General features: G+C 40.4%; 1 protein-coding gene across 1 annotated transcript; it reads left to right on the plus strand.

The window, feature by feature from the left end:
- The first annotated feature begins 246 nt into the window (after window positions 1-246).
- LOC143586518 (anthranilate phosphoribosyltransferase, chloroplastic-like) lies at window positions 247-22,902 on the plus strand. The gene is made up of 10 exons (XM_077068053.1): window positions 247-411; window positions 497-640; window positions 20,418-20,579; window positions 20,851-20,934; window positions 21,473-21,661; window positions 21,736-21,826; window positions 22,290-22,349; window positions 22,432-22,550; window positions 22,635-22,769; window positions 22,873-22,902. The coding sequence occupies exons 1-10, from the start codon at window positions 247-249 to the stop codon at window positions 22,900-22,902; spliced, it is 1,179 nt and encodes a 392-aa protein (XP_076924168.1).
- The last annotated feature ends 228 nt before the right edge of the window (window positions 22,903-23,130 follow it).

Genomic DNA, 23,130 nt, shown 5'->3' on the forward strand with positions numbered 1-23,130 from the left:
TGTTCTAAAACAATGGTAAATGTTATCAAAATGTTGTAAAAGTGTTATGAAAAATGGATGTTTAGTTTGTTATGAGTAAAAGAAAAAAGCTTGAGTGATTTAAAGAATGTTACCTACAATTAATGTTAGGCAGTTGAGGTATCATAAATGCTATATGATGATGCAATAACTTCAATTATGTTCGTACATAAATCATAAACAATCCTATCTCACAGCCTGATCAAAATAGGTGCACAACAATCACCAATGGCAGCAACATCCTTTCTTTGTAATTATATTTTTCACCGCCACACCATTTCATCACTTCAGATCCGAACCAAATTCGGTTCATGGACGAATCCGAACGTTTTAGCAACGAAAACTCGGCTTCATTGCTCACATTCGGATCCGCAGCTTTGTTTTCCAAAAGAGGTCAAATATATGACCCTATTTAAAGTTGTTGGATAAAAGTGCGTTTGAAACGGTTTGTGATTAGATGTTGTGTTTATATCTGCAGGTTATGGAGAACTTGCTGGATTGCGTTGATTTGAGCGAACAGGAGGCCGAAAGCGCACTCGAATTGTTGTTACGAGAGCGTAATCAAGCTTTGATCAGTGCTTTCCTTGTTCTTCTTAGAGCCAAAGGAGAAACTTTTGAGGAGGTTAGTAGTTCAAGCAAACATATATTTCATACAAATATTAATATATTGAATTATTGTCTGCTTTTATATATATATATATATATTGTTTAATGTTTATTTTCAACAGCAAACTAGCCTACTCATAAATTATAGTTCACCTATATCTTTACACATTGCAGAATTTGAACCCTCAATATTTAGAATAGACGGCATACCTTACCGTCACACCATGTCCCTTGAGGGACATATATTGTTTACGTTAATTGTTAAATTTAACTGATACAATGCTAATAAAAGAATTTATCAGTTATGTATGTGGCAATGAGATAAAAGCATACGTGTAATAAAAAAGGTTCAAGATATAACAAATGTAATTTTCGACTCGTTTGAAGTTATTATGAGACATGTAACATAATGTCATAAGCAATTTGCCAACTTTTAATCAAGATATCAGATATGCACTAACTTATTGAATCATTTTATATTAGTATTTATTCTAAGTCTTTTTAAAATCGTTCAAATATTCAAAAAAGAAGTTATAATTGGCCAACTTATATGACCAAGTGATATATAAAAATGAATACTTATAATAGCAAATAAAAATAGAACAAGAATAAAATTTTGAGCTAAAAAAAGTGCTTTTATCATCATGATATGAATTATATGAATTTAATTACTTCACGTGTGCTTTAGTCATCTAATTTTGAGTCTAGGCTGTCATGTGTTTTTTAGTCATTTAATTTTAATATTAGGCTGTCAATTTTGATATCCAATATCTGTCAGTATCTGCTAAAATTAGATTGTAGCTGTTATTTTCACAACCATATCAATTCTTTTTATTTTATGGGCTATGGCGTCATGAAATTTTATAAAATGTATTAATTTGCAAATTTAACTGAAGTTGTAAATAATGTATAGTCTCACCACACATACTTTACATGTGAAATTAATTAAACGGTATAAAACATATTGAAGAGGTAGGTCCCAGCAGAGCCCAGTTAGACCCGCAAGACTTACCTTGAAGAGGGACGTCTGCGCAAAGACCAACTGGTTCCGCAGGACCCACTATGCTCAGAGAGATGAAGACCTTACGTGCAGTACGCCAGCTGTTCCAGCAGGAAAAGCCTCCCAATGGTGAAGTACCCCGCCTGTTCCCGCAGTTGCGGATACAAGCCATCAGGGAAGGCTACCCGCACTAATAGCAAGGCTACACGCACAAGGCACTAACTCTCAATAATTCAGTAATGTCACCTGAAGAAGGAATGAGCAAGGCGGGAATACTCCCGCCCAAATGAGCCAGTCCGTACGCTTCTGGAGGATCTTTTGTACTATACCTGCCAAGGTATGGACAAAATAGACAAGATCTGACCAAAGCAGCCCATGAACCAATCACAGGGTGACAGCTCACTGACAACAGTACGACGAGGAGCACGCTCTAGTACAAAATGTCACTATCAGCCGCTGCCTACTCACCAACCCTTGTCGTGGCACGTACATAGCCTGCAGTTGGTGGAAAAGGAATAGTACACAGCCGGCCATGTCACTATCAGCCGCTGCCTACCCACCAACCACCAGCACGGCACGTGCGTAGCCCACAGTTGGTAGAAAAGGAATATTATACAGCTGGCTGTACCTGCTTATAAACCTACCTTCGGCTATAAATACTCTAACACCTTGGAACGGTATCATTATCTTATCTTATCTTATACTATCTTATACCATCACATATCTTATCTGCTCTAGCTATTTCTCTTAATATACATTTATATTCAGAACAATCTAGTCTGATTCTTACGCCGGAGGGTGGTCACAAGGAGGTACCCCCCCTTCTCAGTGACGAGCTCACGGTGTCTGTTTTGCAGGTCATCAGAAGAATAACCATCTTTGCCGGACCTAACCCTCGTGAGAAACATCTACGTGACCCTAAGATTATCCGTAATCTGCCAGGGTCACTTAGTGTTTCTTCATTGGCGCCATCCGTGCATAAAAGCTAGAACTAATTTTCTCAGTTTTTTCAAAACCTCTGGAAAGATGGTTAAGGTTACTCCGGTGCCAAGGCCAACGAGTGACAAAGAAACTCCGGTAACCACAACCCCAGCTACTGGGGGGAACACCGGCGAGTACACAATATTTACGAACACTACCCCGGTTACCCAAGCCGGGGCAAGTGCAGTAAATGATCCTCCCCTGGGTGTAACACCCCGTAACCGCAGCGGAAACGTACACGGGATGCAACAGACACATCTGATATCAACAGCATTGCTTATAAAGAAAATACCACTACATTAATTTATAACATATTACATTGTTGCGAGTTTCGTTACTGTCTAGGTGTTACACACATATTTTACCGATAAGACATTAATATATTCATTACAAAATATAGAGCAGCAAGCTTCCAACAGGTAGCACAGATAGTTACATATCAATCATTCCAACTTGGGCATACCTAGAAAACATGTAAAGAAAACGGGTCAACTACGAATAGTTGGTGAGTTTCACTAATTTAAATAAACACTGACAAATCATTTTAATATTCATTTAATAGCAATATAATCATGCTGGGAACTATGTTACCCCAGAACATTTCCATTAATCTTCTGGGAACTATGTTACCCCAGAACAATAATAACCTCTGGGAACTATGTTACCCCAGAACAATAATAATCTCTGGGAACTATGTTACCCCAGAACAATAATAACCCCTGGGAACTACGTTACCCCAGAACAATAATAACCCCTGGGAACTATGTTACCCCAGAACAATTACACATGATAAACAATTTATATATTCTGTGCATCAAACCATATATATATAAATATACAAGTATTTCCATACGATCGGTATGTACTTAAATACTTTAATAAAGACATGTTTTCCGCCCCGGGAAAATATATTTAGAAACAGTTCAGTAAAAGGGGCTCGTGAAAACTCACCTTTTTGTGAGTCGGTGGGTAATACAATGAACAGCTACGTGCCTGGATCTGTAATATAATATCTAGTCGTTACTATATAATTCCCGTAAATTAAATCTATGTCAATCGGTACGTCTGGGGACATTGTTAACCCGGTACTGTACTCGATCCGGGGTCAATGTTAACCCCGTGACACTTCTAAGGACTCAGATTGTGACATTGCTTAGAGTCTGACGGTCAAGATTATCATTTTTATGATTTCCTTGATTTGCGTGCCTAGCACGGTTATCCGTCTTTAGTTTCAAAAATGAGTTTGGTCACACCCGACCCAAAAATGGTGTTTGACTGTTAATTTAGTTAAAGTGATGAAATTAGAGCTCGGTTTGGACACCCCGTTTGGCCGCGGGGCCGTTTCCGTCATTTAGGTGCCGGAAACAGTAAAATCGGTTAAAATTACCCAAATCATCCGAATTATTTTCGGATGATTTATTTTTACTTAATTTACTTAGTTTTATGAAAATGGTCAATTTTTAGGTTTTTATATACCAGTCAGCTCGCTTATGCGAGTTTTGCCGGTTTACACGTTTTAAGCTTTAGAAATTTGTTTTTATGTTCTTTTTAGCACAAATAATTACCCGTTTAGTCTCGGGTCTTGAAATTTTGCACAACACTTATTTTGACAGTAAGAAACTTTATAAAAATTTTCCAGATTTATTTTCTTATATTTACCTTTATTTATCTATTTTTAAACCTTATTAAAACACTAAATATGTCAAAAATACCAAAAGACTTTAGAAAAATCCCAAATTTTTCCGGGATGATCCTTGCCATTCTCATGACTCCCTGGAATTTTTCCAGAACCCAAAACTCATATTTCAAGCCATTTTCACAAAAACCGAGCTAGAAAGCCCTAGAACTCGTTTTACCGAAAAGCCCCTTTAGACTTTTCCAACTGAGCTCAAATTTTGTGTGTGACTTTTATATGTTATAAAAAGCTTATCTTAAATTTTCCAGAATTTTTCATCAAGTTTAGCTATTTTTCACCATTTTTGGCCAAAACCGAGCATTAAATTCACCAAATATTCATCTTTTATCCAAAAATTACCAAAAATTCACAGATCTCATATTTTCATGTGTAGATCGTCTCTGTGAAATTTCGTGACCCGACTCTAAGCATACTACAATCTGTCCAAAATCACTAATTCACACGAAAACCGAACTATCTTGTGTTTTCTAGCGTTAGATCGCAAAGATCCGGGTTTCTAGCCTTTGCTAGCCACTAGATACAACACTTACAAGCACAATAACACTATACCAAGCAAACTATACCAACAATCAAACCATTTCTTTCATAGTGTCGGTTTTTATGTAAAAACAAAGGTTTTAACCGTAAAAATCCGTTCTCGACTCTTTTTACTCATTTCTTGGACCAAGATCCCTTGTATAACATGTATACATCTCTTGATCATGGAGTCGGTTTCATCTCGGGCTTTCACCCGTCTTTCACATGGAAAACTCATTTGACAAGATTTCAACCGTAAAATTTCGTTCTAAACACTTTTAACTCATCACTTGGATCAAGATCCTTTGTATAACTTGTATACATCACTTGATCATGCGAGAATCGGTTCCAACTCGGGTTTTCACCCATTTTTACATTTGAAACCTCCTTTTCTCAAGATCATGGAGTTAGAAACAAGATTCAAGTATTAAAAACATGTTTATACCTTCAATTCTTGGTTAAAAATGGTGGAGTTGGATGCACACTTGAAGGTTTGAGAGAGTTTTGTGAGTTTTTGGTGTTAGAAAAAGAAAAAGAAGTGTGTGTTGTGTGTGTATAAGGGGCCGGCTCTATTGTTGATGTGGGGGGGGGGGCCCACATCTCAAACCATGGCCACACATTTGGATTACACAATCCGGATAATGTTGTGGATAATCTGGTTCAGTTCGTTTCTCGTTTAAACTCGTAATTCGGCTTAAAACGAGCCTAAAATGGTCGTTTTTCGGGTTAAAATAAAATTTACATAAAACTGATTTAAAAACTTTAAAAACTTAACCCATGACATTAAAACATCATATTATTAATAATTACGCATCTTTTTCGGCTTGATCGATCGTCTCTTGCTTGGTTTGATGTTAAAGGTTCCGTTTATCGTACCGACGTACTAATAAATCGAAATCCTTTTTCTGTGCTATAATTTACTTATCCCGAAGCATTAATACTTCGTAAATATCACAAACATTATATACTTCGTCTATAATGTAATTCCCGATTCGTTCGGGTTTCAATAATCGTTCATTGGTTAATTGTAATTCCAATACGATTCACTATATAATCGAGTATGATTCGTACTATGAATCATATATACTCGTATATACGTACTATAACTCATATAATCAATATTTAAATGACACGTAAATAGTATATACCGGCTAGGGTATACCTGGATTTGCCGGAATCGTTACATTCTCCCCCCGTTATAAAAATTTCGTCCTCGAAATTTTACATGTCAACTACTTCCTTTTGAGGAAATAGGTGGGGGTATTTCTTCCGAAATTCATCCTTTCGTTCCCAAGTAAATTCTGGGCCTCGTTGCGAATTCCATCTAACTTTGACCAACGAGATCTTATTGTGTCTAAGTTGCTTGATCTTACCGTCCACTATTTCAATGGGCTCCTCTACGAAGTTGAGCTTATCATTTATTTGAACACCCTCTAAGGGTAACACCGATGTCTCATCCGCCAGACATCTTTTCAGATTTGACACATGAAACACGTTGTGAACTGCACTCAGTTCATCAGGCAGTTCTAATCGGTATGCTACAGGACCGATTTTCGCAGTAATAATGAATGGTCCAATATATCTAGGGGCCAACTTCCCCGCCTTTCCAAATCTGACCACTCCTTTCCAGGGTGATACTTTCAAATATACCTTTTCACCCTTCTCAAATGACAACGGTTTTCGACGGGTATCGGCATAACTCTTCTGCCGGTCCCGCGCGGCTTTTAGGTTGTTCTTAATTTCAAGAATCTTGCTGGTCGTCTCCTGGACCAGATCCGATCTAATGACCTGCGAGTCACCCACTTCAGACCAGCAAAGTGGTGATCGGCACTTCCGTCCATACAATGCTTCATAAGGTGCTGCCTTTATACTGCTATGGTAGCTGTTATTATAGGAAAATTCAACGAGTGGGAGATGTTGATCCCAATTTCCCTTAAAGTCCAGTACGCAGGCACGAAGCAAATCCTCCAAAGTTTGAATGGTCCTCTCAGACTGACCATCGGTCTGAGGGTGGTAAGCCGTGCTTAGGTCAATACGTGTTCCCAATGCTTCTTGGACAGCTTGCCAAAGTTTGGAGGTGAAATGGCTATCCCTATCGAAGTTGATCGAGATGGGGATGCCATGACGAGACACTATTTCATTTATATAAATTTGCGCAAGTCTCTCGGTGTTATAATTGTTTCTAATCGGAATAAAATGTGCCGATTTGGTTAATCTATCCACGATTACCCAAATTGCATCATTTCCCCGGGATGTCTTAGGGAGGTGTGTCACGAAATCCATTGTGATTTGCTCCCATTTCCATTCGGGAATCTCCGGTTGTTGTAACATCCCCGAGGGTTTCTGGTGTTCCGCCTTAACTCTCGCACATGTCGTACATTTGCCGACGTATGTGGCTATATTCTTTTTCATACCTGGCCACCAGTAAAATTCTTTCACATCCTTGTACATTTTATCTGATCCCGGATGTATGGAATATTTCGATTTATGCGCTTCATCCATGATCAAATCACGAAGGTCATGGAGGGTCGGGATCCAAATCCGATTTTTGAAATAGAGAATTTCGTCCACACGCTGTTCGAAATTCTTCTCATTCCCGTAAAGTCCTTCTTTATCCAATTGTTCCTCTTTCAACGCCTCGCGTTGAGCAACTCGAACCAAATCTGAAAGGTTCGACTGAACAATCATCCCCAGCGCTCGCACTCGCAATGGCTTAACCCGATCCTTCCTACTCAAGGCATCGGCTACGACGTTAGCCTTGCCGGGGTGATAACGGATATCACAGTCATAGTCGCTCAGCAACTCGACCCATCTTCGTTGCCTCATATTCAGTTCTTTCTGATCGAATATGTGTTGCAAACTTTTATGATCAGTGAAGATGGTGCACTTTGTACCGTAGAGATAGTGTCTCCAGATTTTAAGTGCAAAGATGACTGCTCCCAGTTCCAAGTCATGAGTAGTGTAGTTTTTCTCATGAACTTTTAACTGTCGAGACGCATAGGCTATGACCTTTTTATTTTGCATCAACACGCATCATAACCCTTTACGGGATGCGTCACAATATACAACAAATCCATCGTCTCCGTCGGGGAGACTTAAGATTGGCGCTTGGCACAATCTTTGTTTTAGCGTTTGAAACGCCGTTTCCTGCTCTTCACCCCATTCATACTTCCGATCCTTTTGAGTCAGGAGGGTTAAAGGTTGGGCGATGCTGGAAAAGTTCTCTATAAATCGACGATAGTATCCAGCTAAGCCTAAGAATTGGCGGATTTCCTTTGGAGATTTAGGCGCTTGCCAACTCTTAATTGCTTCAACCTTACTCGGATCAACGTGTATTCCTTGGTGGTTTATAACGTGACCGAGGAATTGCACCTCTTGTAACCAGAAGTTACACTTGGAGAATTTTGCATATAACTTCTCCTGATCCAGGAGCCCTAGAACTAACTTTAAGTGTTGCTCGTGCTCTTCTTTACTCTTCGAGTATATCAAAATATCGTCAATAAATACAATGACGAATTTGTCGAGATAGGGTTTACAGACTCGATTCATGAGATCCATGAATACTGATGGCGCATTTGTTAGCCTAAAAGGCATAACTAAGAACTCGTAATGGCCGTAGCGAGTCCGGAATGCAGTTTTTGGGATATCCTCCTCCTGAATTCTAACCTGATGGTATCCCGATCTAAGATCTATTTTTGAAAAGTAGCTCGCACCTTGTAGTTGGTCGAACAGATCATCGATTCGGGGGAGAGGATACCTATTTTTGATTGTCAACTTGTTCAATTCCCTGTAATCAATGCACATTCTAAGGCTCCCGTCCTTCTTTTTCACGAATAAAACAGGTGCACCCCACGGGGAATAACTGGGACGCATAAATCCTTTATCCAACAATTCCTGTAACTGGTTGGATAATTCTTGCATCTCGGATGGTGCAAGTCGGTAGGGCGCCTTAGCAACAGGGCCAGCCTGAGGTAACAGATCGATCCTGAATTCGACCTGTCGGGTTGGCGGTAATCCCGGAAGTTCCTCTGGAAAAACTTGTGGAAATTCGCGTACCACGGGAATATCGTCCACCCGTTTTTCCTCAGAATCAGCGGCCGTCAGGCTCGCTAGATACGCCACACATCCCTGACGTATATATTTCAACAACTTGAGGTGGGATATAAATGGTATCATGGTGCCGGATTTTTCTCCCTGCACTAATACCTCCTCGTCATCCGACACCCGGATCTTGACGGTTTTCTTTTCACAGTTTATTTCTACCCTGTTACGTGCCAACCAATCCATTCCCACTATCACGTCAAAACTACCCAATTCTACCGGTAACAAGTCGATCAGGAAGGATTGTTCGTTCAGAATAAAAGGGCAATTCCGAACTATCCGATTAACTATCATGGTTTTACCGTTAGCGACTTCTACGGTGTAAGGTTCTATGGTTTCACCAATAGGAAGGTTTGCTATCGAAAGGAATCTAACGGAGACAAAACTTCTATCGGCGCCTGTATCAAATAATACAGAAGCGTAATGATCAGAGACGAGGAAGGTACCTGTCACTACGCTGGGGTCCTGGCGCGCCTCGTTCGCTCCCATAACGAATGCTCGGCCTCGCGCCGGATTGGACGACGATGCCTGACCCGTGATTTGTCTCCCGTTTCCTCCCTGGTTCAGTTTCGGGCAGTTCCTTTTGAAGTGATCCATGCTGCCGCATTCGTAGCAAGCACGGCTAGTGGTCACCATCTGGTTCCCTTGCGGGTTTTGCTGTCGGGCCGGTTGGGTTCTAAATGGTTGCGCACGAATTGGTTGCGGTTGTCGGTTCAGGTTGTTCAGATTTGTCTTACAATTTGGTGCGTAGTGTCCAATCCTGCCGCACCGGTGGCACACCACCTCTTTGCACACGCCACCGTGGTGGTAACCACATTTCCCGCACTTAGGAAACGTTCCCTTCTGCGGTTCTTGCCTTCCGCCCGAACTAGTCATGGCATAGCTCTGGGCAGCGGGCCTAGCTCGTTTGCTTTGCTGCTTTTCCTGGATTCTATGATCATGTGTACCCCGTTTTCCCCCAGCGAATTCTCCTGTCACCTTTAGTGATCCGCTCCACAAGAAATCATACGTGACTATGCCAGCTTGTGTCACTGCACTTTAATACGACCGGTGTCCCCCGCGTTGACTATACTCCTCACAACTGGAGTAAGTCCCCAAATATAACGTTCCACCCTCTTCGTCTCCGGGGTGACCAACCACGGTACTAATCGTGACAGTTCATTAAACCGATTGGTATAACCCAAGTGGTCCGCCCCCTTCATCTCCAGATTCCACAACTCGTTTTCCAATTTCTGCAATTCATTCTTTAGGCAGAAATGTTCCAACACAAGAGCCTTAAGCTCCGTCCAGGTCATGTGGTTTGTCGCCACCTGACCTCGAGTCTGTACTATGGTGTTCCACCATGTCAAGGCATGGTCGGTGAATGTACATGTGGCGTACTTAACGATACAATCCTCGGGACAGTTGCTAATATTCACCACTGATTCTATTTTCTCTATCCATTTAACTAACCCATTCGGTCCTTCAGACCCGCTAAACTTTAATGGCTTGCACAACATGAAATCCTTGATCGAACATCCCCTGGGTGCACTCATTGGTTCCGTACGGTTTGTCTCTACCGTAGGTATAGGGCCATTACTGTCAGTAACGACCACCCTAGGCGGTGCGTCATTACTCGGAATAGTGTTATCATTCCTTGGAGGATTAGCATTTTGTTCCCCGTCATTATTTATGGGCGTTTGATTGCTCGGAGGGGTTGGATTGGTCGAGTAATTAATACTGGCGGCGATGCGCGATACTATATCTGGTATCGCCGCCTCCAACTGTTGAGCAATCAAACGGCTTACATCTACTTCCGATATTTTCGTTGATCGTTTCGGTGCCATTCTACACAACATCAAGAAATACATATAATCAATACCATTTCAAATTATAAAACACAAAACATATTTCATTCATTAGTAAACATGGATACATATTACACAAACATCAGTTTACATACTTTCCAGTCAACATTACATAACTAAGTTTTATTACAAGGGCCCTATGTCGGTATCATCTCGACATAACCCGTAAAAGGGTCAGTGCTTGAATGATACCCAAAAGTATCTATAAAGATATGCCCCAAAAGAGACCCCTTATGGGCTAGTGGTTGTATCATAACTAAACAAGATTCACTCCGTGTTAGTATCACCACTAACTACTTACACGGAGTATCAAAAAGTGGTCCCTGTCTATTCCCATCCATGCATAACTACTAAACACGGTGGTACGCCCACCACATCATCACTGCCGCCAACGCCACCACTACTGCCATCACCCCCCGGAGCCGCGCCTCTAACCGCTGAACCATCAATAGGGAGTACGAGCACTCCCTGGTCAACCGGTCGATTGCATACTGGCAATCCAGTATGCGGTCACCAAGGTACACTCGTCTCTGTACCCCCACGGTCAGGGCGGCTGAGTGCTCATTTACTTGCTCTGTGAGCACTCGTAGCCAGGCCACCGCCTCCTGCTCCTGTCTGGGAAGGCCCCAGACAGGTAGAGCCATCGGCTCGGGCTGGGATGAGGACTCTCCCCGACGAGTAGCAGGTCGGGGTGGGGGAGAGGTCGGCGGGACACGCGGAATGCTGATCCGCGCCGTAAGGCGGGGACCAAATCCCGGAGGGACAGAGGTGGCCTGCGGTGCGAGGGGAGTAGGGGATCTGACGATCCGGGCCGGGGAGGACTGGCTCGAGCTCCTGTGACTCGCCTCGCTAGGCTCGGAGTCGGATGACACATGTAGGCTCCCGGAGTTTCCGGGGCTAACCTCCTCCGGATCCTCCTCTACAGATAAGCTATGCGGGCTTGACATTTTTACCTGCACACAAGTTAACAAGCATATAGTTCTTTCCATAGTGTAATTCATAATCAAATTAATACATACTTATTTATACAACTTTACCACATAATAATATTATCATATATTTACACATATGTTGCCAATTTTACCTATTTAAGGTTCCTCGTGACTTCCCCTGAATTCTCCCGTGCAGACAAGTCTGTTATTATGTTCCGGACCATAATAACTCACTTGTCCATCCAAGTTCATCCAGATCCCGTCACAATAAATTATTAGTTGATATTCAGATCCTATAATACTTGAGCTACTGGTTATATTTTAGGTATCTCCTTCAGACATCCTAATTCTTTATAACCAATGGCTCTGATACCAAGTTCTGTAACACCCCGTAACCGCAGCGGAAACGTACACGGGATGCAACAGACACATCTGATATCAACAGCATTGCTTATAAAGAAAATACCACTAAATTAATTTATAACATATTACATTGTTGCGAGTTTCGTTACTGTCTAGGTGTTACACACATATTTTACCGATAAGACATTAATATATTCATTACAAAATATAGAGCAGCAAGCTTCCAACAGGTAGCACAGATAGTTAAGCACATATCAATCATTCCAACTTGGGCATACCTAGAAAACATGTAAAGAAAACGGGTCAACTACGAATAGTTGGTGAGTTTCACTAATTTAAATAAACACTGACAAATCATTTTAATATTCATTTAATAGCAATATAATCATGCTGGGAACTATGTTACCCCAGAACATTTCCATTAATCTTCTGGGAACTATGTTACCCCAGAACAATAATAATCTCTGGGAACTATGTTACCCCAGAACAATAATAATCTCTGGGAACTATGTTACCCCAGAACAATAATAACCCCTGGGAACTACGTTACCCCAGAACAATAATAACCCCTAGGAACTATGTTACCCCAGAACAATAATAACCCCTGGGAACTATGTTACCCCAGAACAATTACACATGATAAACAATTTATATATTCTGTGCATCAAACCATATATATATAAATATACAAGTATTTCCATACGATCGGTATGTACTTAAATACTTTAATAAAGACATGTTTTCCGCCCCGGGAAAATATATTTAGAAACAGTTCAGTAAAAGGGGCTCGTGAAAACTCACCTTTTTGTGAGTCGGTGGGTAATACAATGAACAGCTACGTGCCTGGATCTGTAATATAATATCTAGTCGTTACTATATAATTCCCGTAAATTAAATCTATGTCAATCGGTACGTCTGGGGACATTGTTAACCCAGTACTGTACTCGATCCGGGGTCAATGTTAACCCCGTGACACTTCTAAGGACTCAGATTGTGACATTGCTTAGAGTCTGACGGTCAAGATTATCATTTTTATGATTTCCTTGATTTGCGTGCCTAGCACGGTTATCCGTCTTTAGTTTCAAAAATGAGTTTGGTCACACCCGACCCAAAAATGGTGTTTGACTGTTAATTTAGTTAAAGTGATGAAATTAGAGCTCGGTTTGGACACCCCGTTTGGCCGCGGGGCCCGTTTCCGTCATTTAGGTGCCGGAAACAGTAAAATCGGTTAAAATTACCCAAATCATCCGAATTATTTTCGGATGATTTATTTTTACTTAATTTACTTAGTTTTATGAAAATGGTCAATTTTTAGGTTTTTATATACCAGTCAGCTCGCTTATGCGAGTTTTGCCGGTTTACACGTTTTAAGCTTTAGAAATTTGTTTTTATGTTCTTTTTAGCACAAATAATTACCCCTTTAGTCTCGGGTCTTGAAATTTTTCACAACACTTATTTTGACAGTAAGAAACTTTATAAAAATTTTCCAGATTTATTTTCTTATATTTACCTTTATTTATCTATTTTTAAACCTTATTAAAACACTAAATATGTCAAAAATACCAAAAGACTTTAGAAAAATCCCAAATTTTTCCGGGATGATCCTTGCCATTCTCATGACTCCCTGGAATTTTTCCAGAACCCAAAACTCATATTTCAACCCCTTTAGACTTTTCCAACTGAGCTCAAATTTTGTGTGTGACTTTTATATGTTATAAAAAGCTTATCTTAAATTTTCCAGAATTTTTCATCAAGTTTAGCTATTTTTCACCATTTTTGGCCAAAACCGAGCATTAAATTCACCAAATATTCATCTTTTATCCAAAAATTACCAAAAATTCACAGATCTCATATTTTCATGTGTAGATCATCTCTGTGAAATTTCGTGACCCGACTCTAAGCATACTACAATCTGTCCAAAATCACTAATTCACACGAAAACCGAACTATCTTGTGTTTTCTAGCGTTAGATCGCAAAGATCCGGGTTTCTAGCCTTTGCTAGCCACTAGATACAACACTTACAAGCACAATAACACTATACCAAGCAAACTATACCAACAATCAAACCATTTCTTTCATAGTGTCGGTTTTTATGTAAAAACAAATGTTTTAACCGTAAAAATCCGTTCTCGACTCTTTTTACTCATTTCTTGGACCAAGATCCCTTGTATAACATGTATACATCTCTTGATCATGGAGTCGGTTTCATCTCGGGCTTTCACCCGTCTTTCACATGGAAAACTCATTTGACAAGATTTCAACCGTAAAATTTCGTTCTAAACACTTTTAACTCATCACTTGGATCAAGATCCTTTGTATAACTTGTATACATCATTTGATCATGCGAGAATCGGTTCCAACTCGGGTTTTCACCCATTTTTACATTTGAAACCTCCTTTTCTCAAGATTATGGAGTTAGAAACAAGATTCAAGTATTAAAAACATGTTTATACCTTCAATTCTTGGTTAAAAATGGTGGAGTTGGATGCACACTTGAAGGTTTGAGAGAGTTTTGTGAGTTTTTGGTGTTAGAAAAAGAAAAAGAAGTGTGTGTTGTGTGTGTATAAGGGGCCGGCTCTATTGTTGATGTGGGGGGGGGGCCCACATCTCAAACCATGGCCACACATTTGGATTACACAATCCGGATAATGTTGTGGATAATCTGGTTCAGTTCGTTTCTCGTTTAAACTCGTAATTCGGCTTAAAACGAGCCTAAAATGGTCGTTTTTCGGGTTAAAATAAAATTTACATAAAACTGATTTAAAAACTTTAAAAACTTAACCCATGACATTAAAACATCATATTATTAATAATTACGCATCTTTTTCGGCTTGATCGATCGTCTCTTGCTTGGTTTGATGTTAAAGGTTCCGTTTATCGTACCGACGTACTAATAAATCGAAATCCTTTTTCTGTGCTATAATTTACTTATCCCGAAGCATTAATACTTCGTAAATATCACTAAACATTATATACTTCGTCTATAATGTAATTCCCGATTCGTTCGGGTTTCAATAATCGTTCATTGGTTAATTGTAATTCCAATACGATTCACTATATAATCGAGTATGATTCGTACTATGAATCATATATACTCGTATATACGTACTATAACTCATATAATCAATATTTAAATGACACGTAAATAGTATATACCGGCTAGGGTATACCTGGATTTGCCGGAATCGTTACACTGGGATTCACCGATACCCAGTTGGAGAGACAACAGACGAGGCTCCCCCGCCAAACACTTGATCAAGTTAAAGCGTGGGCGGAAGCACGTCAGAAGGAATTCCAAGCTGAGTTGGATGAACGCTTACGTTCACTCCAACAGGCTGACGAAATCGGAAGCACTCGACAACAGCTCAACATGAGTAATGAGTGCGAGTATGATAAAGATTGGGAAGAATCTGACAGTGACGCAAACCCGTGCCATAGGGCGAAAGGGAAGCGTAAACAAGCAGATTTCCACAGAAGAAATTTTGGAGAAACCTTTAAACCAAAAAACGCAGGTGGAAACCCACGTGACTTCTCTAAAACCTTCAGACCAACTGTTGCAAATGCGGGAACGTCCAAATTTGCAAGGGACGTTGCGGAAGCAATTGCCCCGAAAAGTGCCAAACAAATGTCCAACATAGGCACATATGATGGTATATCTGACCCAGACGATCATTTGAACAGATTCATAGCGGGGGCAACCATCAGCAATTGGACGGAACCCACGTGGTGTTACATGTTCCAAATGACGCTTGTTGGGGCAGCCAGAGCGTGGTTCGACCGTCTACCGGTCCACCACATCTACGATTGGGCAGACTTCCAGCAAAAGTTCAGCCAACACTTCAGTCAACAAAGAAAGTATACCGAAGAGCAATGGACGATCCTCAACTGCATCCGAGAGGAAGATGAGTCTTTACTAGACTTCATCACGCGCTTCAATTCAAAGAAGCTAAGTCTGGGCACTATTAGCGAAGATCTTGTCCGCGCTGCTTTCATCCAGGCCGCGGAAGACCCAGAGCTCATCCGCACCTTAACGGGTAAAGATGGCATGCCATCCACGTGGGATGCCATCATGACAGCAGCTAAACGCTTCGCGGAAACGGAAAAGCAACTGGGTAGAGATCTTCCCCAGAGTACAAACCTCTACACTCAAAAAACAAGAGAAAACAACGTCCTTACTGCCCGACAAAACAAAAAGAGGAAGCTTGGTATTTGGCAGTCAAGGGTAAACTTTGGCACCTCATCCGGCTCGCACCCTCGGTTAGGCGGAAAGGATAACATGCAGTCGTCGAACCGGAACTCCAGATGGACGCCACTCACCAAAAGCGTCACCGAGATATTTGCCACCGAGAGGCTCCCATGGCCAGAGGCTCCAATAATCCGACAGCGTCCAAACGCTGATCAAAGCAAATCCTGTGACTTCCACAGGACAAAAGGCCACACCATGGAGGAATGCGTAGCCTTGAAGGACGTCGTCGAAGCATTCGTCAGAAATGGGAAACTCACTCACCTCGTGGCGTAATGGACGCTAAGCAGGCTAATGCGTGTAGAACCCCAGTTGGGGAAAACACGGATGAAACTGCAGCTTCAATGTTGGAGACTACATACTGCGTAAACAACGAGATTCCGAACCAGGTGCATATCGGCTCGAAAGGCTCGATGACACCCCCATCCCAAGAACATGGAAGGGAGCTCAATTACACAGGCTGCATGTAGATCAATTCCAAACTTGTAAAGAAAAGGCCTAGAGCCACTTCTAATGGAAATGATTCTCCAAATCACATTGACGCTGATGGTCTTACATTTATACTTATGAACTTTCCAGACTGATATGCCGGTATTCACCGCATAAATAAACGGGGAAGTCAGTCGTTGCGTGTGGAAGGCGGCAAAACCCGCATAAACACAAGAAACGGCAAAAATTTCTAAGGAAAAGATGAGAAAAACCTTCACGCATGTCAGTTATAGGTGAAGTTTGGTCATCCCACTAAATGAAAGTGACGGTCCTACCCGCACAATCATGATAGAGGAAACTGAACATTAACCTATTGACAACCACGCGTCGAAAGGTTAACTTATTCAAAACACTGATATGCCGGTATTCACCGCATAAATAAGTGGGGAAGTCAGTCGTTGCGTGTGGAAGGCGGCAAAACCCGCATAAACACAAGAGACGGCAAAAATTTCTAAGGAAAAGATGAGAAAAACCTTCACGCGGGTCAGTTATAGGTGAAGTTTGGTCATCCCACTAAATGAAAGCGACGGTCCTACCCGCACAATCATGATAGAGGAAACTGAACATTAACCTATTGACAACCACGCGTCGAAAGGTTAACTTATTCAAAACACTGATATGCCGGTATTCACCGCATAAATAAGTGGGGAAGTCAGTCGTTGCGTGTGGAAGGCGGCAAAACCCGCATAAACACAAGAAACGGCAAAAATTTATAAGGAAAAGATGAGGAAAACCTTCACGCAGGTCAGTTATAGGTAAAGTTTGGTCATCCCACTAAATGAAAGTGACGGTCCTACCCGCACATTCATGATAGAGGAAACTGAACATCAACCTATTGACAACCGCGCGTTGAAAGGTTAACTTATTTAAAACACTTAGAAAATTTCTAAGGAAAAGATGAGGAAAACCTTCACGCAGGTCAGATATAGGTAAAGTTTAGCCATCCTACTAAGTGAAAGTGACGGTCTTACCCGCACAATCACGAAAGAGAGCAAAACTTTAACCTATCATCTGCCACGTTGAAATGTTAACTTATCCAAACTACTCAAGAAATTGCTAAGTTAAACTAAAATATGCGTGAAACAAATATTCAAAAATAAGAGGGAATATACCCCCTTACCTTGGTAACCAAGAAACCGTAAGACAAGTGCGGGTACAGTGTCAAGGCGAAACCCTTCACATACTTAGCACCTGCAGGGAATTGAAGCCAAGAATACCTTGGTAACCAAGAAACCGTAAGACAAGTGTGGGTACAGTGTCAAGGCGAAACCCTTCACATACTTAGCACCTGTAGGGAATTGAGGCCAAGAATACCTTGGAAGTCAAGTAACTATAAGACGAGTGCAGGTACAGTGTCAAGGCGAAACCCTTCACATACTTAGCACTTGCAGGGAATTAAAACCAAGAAGGATCTTCTGGGCCATGCTTGTGGAAAGGGAAATAACATCCCCGCATAGCGGGAACGTTGAGAACTAGATTGTTTGAAGCTCCAAGATGGAATTGGTTGTTTAACATAATTGATCACTATGTCTAAAACTACCAAAACCTCGTGGAGAATCTACACAAGTGAAACTCAACGCTCCTGACTTGCGAGGAAGTTACACACCTACCCGCATCATACCCAAAGATCAAGCAGAAAAGTCGGGAATTTCTGCACGTGACATTAGGGAAACCGCGGGAAGAATCCCCACGGAAAACCTTAAAACTAAAAACCCTTTTCAAAACCCATTGCTTAAGTCCAAAAGTTCACCTCACTTATTAACAATTGGGGGGACTTGAAGAGGTAGGTCCCAGCAGAGCCCAGTTGGACCCGCAAGACTCACCTTGAAGAGGGACGTCTGCGCAAAGACCAACTGGTTCCGCAGGACCCACCATGCTCAGAGAGATGAAGACCTTACGCGCAGTACGCCGGCTGTTCCCGCAGGAAAAGCCTCCCAATGGTGAAGTACCCCGCCTGTTCCCGCAGCTGCGGATACAAGCCATCAGGGAAGGCTACCCGCACTAATAGCAAGGCTACACGCACAAGGCACTAACTCTCAATAATTCAGTAATGTCACCTGAAGAAGGAATAAGCAAGGCGGGAATACTCCCGCCCAAATGAGCCAGTCCGTACGCTTCTGGAGGATCTTTTGTATTATACCTGCCAAGGTATGGACAAAATAGACAAGATCTGACCAAAGCAGCCCATGAACCAATCACAGGGTGACAGCTCACTGACAACAGTACGACGAGGAGCACGCTCTAGTACAAAATGTCACTATCAGCCGCTGCCTACTCACCAACCCTTGTCGTGGCACGTACATAGCCTGCAGTTGGTGGAAAAGGAATAGTACACAGCCGGCCATGTCACTATCAGCCGCTGCCTACCCACCAACCACCAGCACGGCACGTGCGTAGCCCACAGTTGGTAGAAAAGGAATATTATACAGCTGGTTGTACCTGCTTGGAAACCTACCTTCGGCTATAAATACTCCAACACCTTGGAACGGTATCATTATCTTATCTTATCTTATACTATCTTATACCATCACATATCTTATCTGCTCTAGCTATTTCTCTTAATGTACATTTATATTCAGAGCAATCTAGTCTGATTCTCACGCCGGAGGGTGGTCACAAGGAGGTACCCCCCCTTCTCAGTGACGAGCTCACGGTGTCTGTTTTGCAAGTCATCAGAAGAATAACCATCTTTGCCGGACCTAACCCTCGTGAGAAACATCTACGTGACCCTAAGATTATCCGTAATCTGCCAGGGTCACTTAGTGTTTCTTCATATATATATGTCATGTAAAGATGTGTTTACAAAAGTATGTTATCACATGTCATTGTCACTTATTTTATATCTTATCTTTTATTTAATATATATGTACACGTCACACGTTACGTTAGTAGTTACTAGTTATATATTGACATCAACATAAGATACAAAATTATATATTTTTATTATATGTTTCAGGATCAAATATATTTTATTTTTAACATGAAAATAGTGAGAACCAATTTGTTATTATTATTAGATTTGTTTTTATAATTGTTTGCTGTTATTTTAAGTTCGTATATGCTGATTTCCGATTATGAGACGTTATAAGTATTTGTTTACATTTTGTTGTTATTATTAGTTTTTTTTTCTTATGTTGTTATAAGTATTTGCTGTTATTATTTTGATGCTAATTTTTTTGCTATTATTATTAAGTTTTTTTATTTGTTATTATAAAGCATTGCTTATGTAGATCGGTATTATAGTTGATATTGTTTCATAAGTTTTCATTTTTGGTAGATTGGTAGTGTTTCCTACGTTCTCATGTTAAGATTATTTTGTACATGAAGCTTTCCCTTTATTATATATGATTACTTGATCTTTTAACATTTACTTTTAATGACTACTTTTTTCATGGACAGATCTACATAGGCACGACACGATTAAAAATAATAATTTTGTTATGTAGTATTTAATACTCATTTTTTTTTACGTGTAACATACATATCCAAACTTAAAAAAAAACTTTTGAAGAGTGAGATGAATACAAAAAGATGGATCCACAACATATGATAATCTACTAGTAACTTTAATCACTTTATGATGATTACTACTTACTAGACTTTAGAATTAATCATAAAATACAGATTGTAGGGTTAGCGAAGGCGATGATCAAGTGCAGCCGAAAAGTGGAGGGGATAGAGGATGCGGTTGACATTGTGGGGACCGGTGGAGATGCAGCTAACACGGTTAATATATCAACCGGTGCTGCAATACTTGCTGCTGCCTGCGGTGCTAAAGTTGCAAAGGTCAAATTTTTATTAAATGGTTTCATCTTTAATATAGTTATTGTTTGGGATAAAATGTCTAAACATATAAAACTATATAAAACATATAGTTATTTTTATTAAAATTTTAATATAGTTATTTAGTTTTGTTTATACTAATCAAATTCAAACATATTTTTTTGACTGTTTCATAATGCATTACTTCAAATAACATAAAACTTAGCAAATTTTTGCTATATTTTTAGAACATGTATTCATCATTGAATAATAACTTAACTAATCTGGTGATCAGCAAGGAAACCGGTCCAGCTCTTCTGCGTGCGGAAGTGCCGACGTGTTGAAAGAATTGGGAGTCAACATTAACTTGGAACCTGAGGTTAGTATATACATATCCTCCAGAAACATATCTGCATTTTGACTTTTTAGAGTCAAATATAAGTGTTTAAACTGAACCTAAGAACTGTTTAAAATCGAACTATATTAAATATTTGGTTCAGTTTTAAACTGGAACTGAATTAATTCTAGAAAACTCAATTATGTTAAAACTGACAACGAAACTATATTCATTTATAGTTTCGTGTAATGTTTGGTTGGTGTTTTTGGTGAGTTGGTGTTTTGGTGGTTGTAAACTGTGGGTCTCCGGACTCTGTTAAAATATACATATTTAGTTGGCCGTTCAAAAAAAAACATTGGGCTTTGGATATAATTTCTTATTTATTAAACATTTTGAAATTTATGTTTTTTAAAATTAAACTGAACCAATTTAGAATTCGGTTTTCAGTTTGTTTTAACAACTTTGAAATTCGTTTTGGTTTTCAGTTCCAACCAAAAAATATTCAAATGAAGGAAACCAAGACCCGAACCGATGAACACCCTATCAAACATTATACATTAAACGCAGTTTTGTTGAGCAGGGAGTGAAAAGATGTACGGAGGAAGTGGGAATTGGTTTCATGATGTCTCCCAAGTATCATCCAGCAATGAACATTGTTGCACCGGTTCGAAAGAAGCTAGGTGTGAAGACGGTCTTCAACGTGTTAGGTCCAATGCTAAATCCGGCCCGGGTTCCCTTTGTGGTCGTTGGGGTGTACAAGGAAGACATGGTATGTTTGTTCCTCCAACGTTGTACGAACTACATTACATGATGTTTGTTGCTTCACTTCTCTTTCGGTGGTAGGTTACTAAAATGGCGCAAGCTCTACAACGATATGGCCTGAAACGAACTTTAGTTGCTCATTCTGAAGGCTTGGATGAGATGAGCCCACTCGGTATCAATCTATCTTGATCATATAAAGTTTTGTTTAATCTAGAAGTGGCGTTTTGACCCATTTACTTATCTATTATTCGATTTAGGCTGTGTTTCAACTTTCATCTCAATCGGTCAAAATTGAAAACTTTATATATAAAATTTGGAATGTATACGTATATTTGAAAATTTACATCTAGATTCTAATCCGATTGATCCTGGTTAATCCCTATGAATCCCGATTAATCGCTAGTCCGTACCCCACTGCCCAACTAACGCCCGATGATTTCTACAACACTGCTGGCACCAGACCATGAGCACGGGATAGGTCGAATACATTAGATTATTCCGTAATAATATTGTTTTTTAAGCACGCTTAGGGTTTTCACGGTTTCGACACCTACTAAATGTAACATTTTACCGAACCCACCCTTCTTGCTACTTCGACCTTAAGCCATCTTTACGATCGATCAAACATAACACAGGTCCAGGAATAGTTTTCGACATCACCCCTGGAAAGATCAAGAAATTCCATTTCAACCCATGTAAGAACTCTCTTTCAGTATTATTTCTTAAGGCCGAGACACGACCCCGTTCCTAACGGATATGTAACCTGACCATATGCAGTGGATTTTGGAATTTCTCGATGCACGATTGAGGATCTGCGAGGGGGGAACCCAAAATACAACGCACAGGTACTAAGAAATGTACTTTCGGGTGAGAGAGGACCGATAGCAGATGCACTGGTAAGCCTTAAACTATGCAGCATTTAATAACAAATTGGTCAGATGTTGCAACTAAAAGTCAAACAAGTCAAACATATGATTCAGGTCTTAAATGCTGCAGCAGCACTTATGGTGAGTGGACATGTTAGCACCTTGGCTGAAGCTGTGGCCCTTGCTCAAGAAACACACCAATCCGGGAAGGCTCTTACAACACTAGACCATTGGATCACTGTCTCAAATGTAAGTTGCCACCCTCAGATTTTTTGTAAGCAAGAACTCGTTATTGGAAAACTTACGGGACCCCACTGACTGCTAACCACCCTTGGTTTTGTTTCAGTTGCAGATGGTTAAAGAGCTCGCCACCGTGCATTAGTGAGTTTACTAGAGTATCAATGTCAAAGCTGCATAGAGAATAAGCTTTTATTTTCGTCATTCTATATGTTGAATTAGTTCAGTTGATGAAGATTTTACTTTGATTGAACCAGTAATATGTTGAAAACCATGATTGCTAGGTTAAATGAAATTTTAATGCTACAAACACCAGCAACGAAATGTCTACCTCATCGACCCTCTGTTCTATACAACTGCCAGTACTCATTAA

The sequence above is a fragment of the Bidens hawaiensis genome, unplaced genomic scaffold (assembly GCF_021521415.1).
Source record: "Bidens hawaiensis isolate Kalapana, Puna unplaced genomic scaffold, B.hawaiensis_p1.1 tig00034686_1, whole genome shotgun sequence".
Lineage (NCBI taxonomy): Eukaryota > Viridiplantae > Streptophyta > Magnoliopsida > Asterales > Asteraceae > Bidens > Bidens hawaiensis.

Coding starts and splice junctions, on each gene's coding strand:
- LOC143586518 (XM_077068053.1), top strand. CDS start 247: ATGGCAGCAACATCCTTTCTTTGTAATTATATTTTTCACCGCCACACC. Junction 22,350..22,431: donor GAAATTCCATTTCAACCCAT/GTAAGAACTCTC, acceptor GACCATATGCAG/TGGATTTTGGAATTTCTCGA. Junction 22,770..22,872: donor ATTGGATCACTGTCTCAAAT/GTAAGTTGCCAC, acceptor TTTCAGTTGCAG/ATGGTTAAAGAGCTCGCCAC.